Source organism: Gekko japonicus, unplaced genomic scaffold (genome assembly GCF_001447785.1).
Source record: "Gekko japonicus isolate JY-2015 unplaced genomic scaffold, Gekko_japonicus_V1.1 scaffold902, whole genome shotgun sequence".
NCBI classification, from domain to species: Eukaryota; Metazoa; Chordata; class Lepidosauria; order Squamata; family Gekkonidae; genus Gekko; species Gekko japonicus.
In genome coordinates, this window is record NW_015169803.1 from 432,821 (window position 1) to 436,832 (window position 4,012).

At 45.6% G+C, this 4,012-nt stretch overlaps 1 protein-coding gene across 6 annotated transcripts in view; it reads right to left on the bottom strand.

Moving 5' to 3' along the window:
* The window catches only part of LMO7 (LIM domain 7), an 82,912-nt gene that overhangs the window by 31,239 nt on the left and 47,661 nt on the right, over window positions 1-4,012 (bottom strand). For 5 of the 6 annotated variants that reach the window (XM_015417128.1, XM_015417127.1, XM_015417125.1 and 2 more), the window contains one exon: window positions 3,175-3,231. The exons of the other annotated variant lie outside the window; for it this stretch is intronic. In XM_015417128.1, the coding sequence (XP_015272614.1) occupies window positions 3,175-3,231 (57 nt within the window). The remainder of the gene's footprint in view (window positions 1-3,174; window positions 3,232-4,012) is intronic. 6 annotated transcript variants of the gene reach the window in all.

The following is a 4,012-nucleotide window of genomic DNA, read 5'->3' on the forward strand; positions in this document are numbered from 1 at the left end:
ATGGCCATAAATAGAACACATTAGTTTGCTAAAAGGTTTTTGCAGTGTATATTTATTTGTTACTAGACCCACTTGGAGGCTGGCAGCCCTATGTTTGGCTGAAATTTGGTTAGTGATTATACTTCCAGGCAATTTCTGTCCTTTAAAAAAAGCTTTGTTTATACTTGGATTGGATTGTTTGCTGCACAAGGTTGATATCATTGATATTGTAAGCCACCCTGAGCTACTGAAAGGGTGAGGCAGACTTTTAAAAGATAAATTCTCACACAAACATACACTCAGCTGCCACATTATTCTTAAGAACGTAAGAAGAGCCTTGCTGGATCAGACCAGTGGTCTATCTAGTCCAGCATCCTGTCTCACATAATCGTCAACCAGTTCCCCTGGACGGCCAACAACAGGGTGTCGGGGCTGAGGCCTTGCCTCCTGGCTCTGAGATTCTTCCCAGGCCTCTTCCACCTAAAGCTATGCAAAAGATAACAGTTCCAGGGCCAGGACAAGAAAATACACACAGGTGGGAGCCAGGAATCAGGCATTCCCATCTACGCTTGGAAGCACAGTAACACCTGTGGTTTGCCACACCAGAAGGAACAGCAGAACTACCACCCGTCAGAAATAAAATGTCCAATTAAGAGGAAATGCAACAGTAGCAAGCCTTCTTGTGCCCTTTCCCCTGGAAGATATTAGCCTGCAATAATAGACAAATGGACCAGGTTGAACTCGGCAGCTGCTTTGTCCTATCCCCCAAAGGAGAGAGGCATTGTCAAAGAGGAAAAGTGCGGGTAGCCAGAGCAGGTGGCTGGAGCAGAGTGCATACACCTGAGCTGTGGGATACAGGATGCTTTTCCTGTTTTACTCAACCACAGAAGCCTTCTCTACAGATCTGCCCTCAATGGACTCCTGCAAATAACAAAGGCAGCCACAATCACACAGAAAACCTTCTCTACAGATCTGCCCTCAATGGACCCCTGCATATATGGAAACCTAACAAAGGCAGCCACAATCACACAGAAATATTGCTTCAGCCTCACAAGAAGGTGCATATTGGCTTGAGTAACTCCACAGTGATGACTTCCTTATCTCTCCTGCCCCTCAAGTAGTGTTGTCCAGTTTGGGTTGGAAAATTCCTGGAGATTTTTGGGGAGGAGCAGAACCTCAGTGGTGTACGATGCCATTAGAGTTCCCCCTTAAAAGCGGCCATTTTCTCCGGGCGAGGTGATCTCTGTTGCCTTGAGATCAGCTGAAATCCCGGAAGATCTCCAGCCTCCATCTGAAGGCTGGCAACTGTGTGCCCAAGATCTGCTAAAAATATACAAGTGCTTGTCACAGAACACGTGACATACCACTGTAACTGATACGCAACCAGTTCTATCAATTAAGAGCATTACTAACCCACATACACTGTTTGAAAGTCTGTGCACCTTCATTATTTTTCAAGATTTGAGTCGTCAACAATGACAACTACTTCTTAAAGTAAAAAATGTGTTACACCTCCTTGTTCTGCTGAGAAAAGACATTAGAGATGCATGTATTATTTACTTTTGAGATGTCACTTGAAAAACGCTGGGCATTAAAAAAGAAATGAGCTGAAAACCAAGGAATGTTCCAAATAAGCAGTGAAAGCATCCCCCCCCCCAAATTTGCACTGTAAAATCTTGCTTCCTTTTTACTGGAATGCCAATAGGATAAATATGTACCTGATGGGGGAAGGTGCGCTGGTCACCTCTTTTTGCTGCACTGTACTTAGTTAGCATTTTATAATAAAAGTAGTAAAAACCAAAACACTATCAACAAACGTGCATTTGTCCCTAACCTTTTCACAAATGATAAACCTGGGGAGGGGCTGCAACAGCAGTTCTTCCCAGCAATCAAAATGGTAATGAACATCCCATAGATAAGAGTTGCCTGCACTGCCTTGGCCAACGCTGGGAGGTTTTGAGGGCGGTGCCTGAGGAGGATGTCATTTCCAGGTGATGCTCTAGCAATCTCCCCTGGTTTCTATGGTAAAGAGCACAGAGATGTGGGGAAATTCCTAGAGCACCACTACAGAGGCCATTGTCTGCCCATTTCTCCTCCCACTCCTCAGTTTACTGAAGGCAAGGTATTGGGGCTGAGAGCAGGGGTTACCTACCACAGGCAGGCAAATGGCAAGTCAGCCCAAGGACAGAACTGCTTTCCCCTAGAAATATATATTTGTTTGAATGTGGGGACAAGATAGCCTTAATAAAGGATGTGCAGACGTTCTGAGAAACAGATGTGCAGCAATAATGCAATCCACTGATCCTCCGAAAAGTCCTAACAGAATAAAGATAGATCAAGATGGGTAGCTTGTAATGCAATCCACTGATTGCATTAATCTTGAAAATTATTTAAGAACACTGATACAAAGGGTGCCTATCTTCTAAGGGAAGCAGACATTCAGTAATGCATAAAAATATGATAACCGCAAGTGTCATCTTAAATCACCACACCAACAGATCCCATATGCAGGAAAATACTGAAAGAGATAAAGGAAGCGTATGACACAAATTACTGAAGGGAAAGTGAATGGAGGGTGAGATGTGACATGCAAAGAGGCACACTAGTAAACACAGCTTTACAGGATTGTGACAAACCATTCACAGCAAGAATATCCTGTGATTTCCAGTTTTAAAAAATGTATTAGAATTTGCCCATGGACATGTGATGCCGAAGAAGCATCACAGTCTAATCGCCCCTTCTGAATAAATCTAAATCAGATTGTGCACAAATTTCAATTTGACCATTCTTCCAAACTCGGAGCACGTGCTTATTAAATCTTTGCTCAGCGGCATATCGTTTTTAGAGGAAATCTGCAAACTTGGACAAGCGGTTCTGTGCTTCACACCGCTCCCCCAGCGGGAACCGTGTTTGAACACAAATAAGAAGTGTAAAAGGTTTGAAATCTACAGAAGAACACACAAAGCCCATTACCACAAAGGTAGACCCATGAATTGTAAGAGAACCCTGATGGCCCTAGGAAAAGAATGGAAACAGATTATGCTAGTTTGTCATGTGCTGACAACAATCAATGGCTGAAGAAAATCAGAACCCAACACCAGAGACTTGGTTAAAGCAGGATATACACAGTGGGGGACAATTTCATGGAAGTACATGAAACGTTAAGATTTTTTTCGTATCTTTTTTTTTTTTTACCTTGTTCAAAAAACTGTGATCGCCTTTTTAAGTTTTTCAAAGAAATAGGTTCTGTGTCTATTTGAAAAAAATACGGAGATAACAAATCAGTGCGGTGTGGTCTGATTATACTTAATCGCTCTCTCTCTCACTCTCTCTCTCTGTTCGCCGGACATATGCTATTCTCTTATTTCAAGGGCACAATTACATTCAAGGGAAGCGGCACAGCCACAAATGTCTTATTATTTGCCAGCTGTAATTGGGGCGAATGATACCACAGAAATGAGGAATGTGAGACAAGCCCCTGCTTTGGGTTGCCAACTCCAGCTTCGGAAATCCCTGGAGATTTGGGACCAGTTGTCTGGGGGGGGGGGGTGGGGGAAGGGAGAGACAGATCAATGGGGATGTGGTGCCAATGGAGTCCACCCTCCAAAGTTGCCATTTTCTCCAGGGGAAACTGATCTCTGTAGTCTGAAGATGTGCTGCAGTTCTGGGAGACCTCCAGGCCCCACCTGAACGTTGGCAACCCTAGCTCCTGCTGGATTCGACCACTGGTCTATCTACACCCGTATCTGGTTTGGACAGTGGCCAAGCAGTCGCCGCAGAGGGCCAACGAACAGGGCTAGGCTTCCCAAGTCCCCCCGGGGGGCGGGGAAACCCCCGCCCCAGAGGCCCGTTCCCCGCTGGCGGTGGATCGGGCCCCAGGGGGAACCCCACCCCGACATGTGCGTCACCCAGAAGTGACGCGACCACGCCGGGCACGCTGGGGGTGGGGCCACTGTCATCCGAGGGAAAATTCTATGGTTTTCCCTCAGATGGTCGTGGCCCTGCCCCCAGCGTGCCCGGCGTCATCACATCA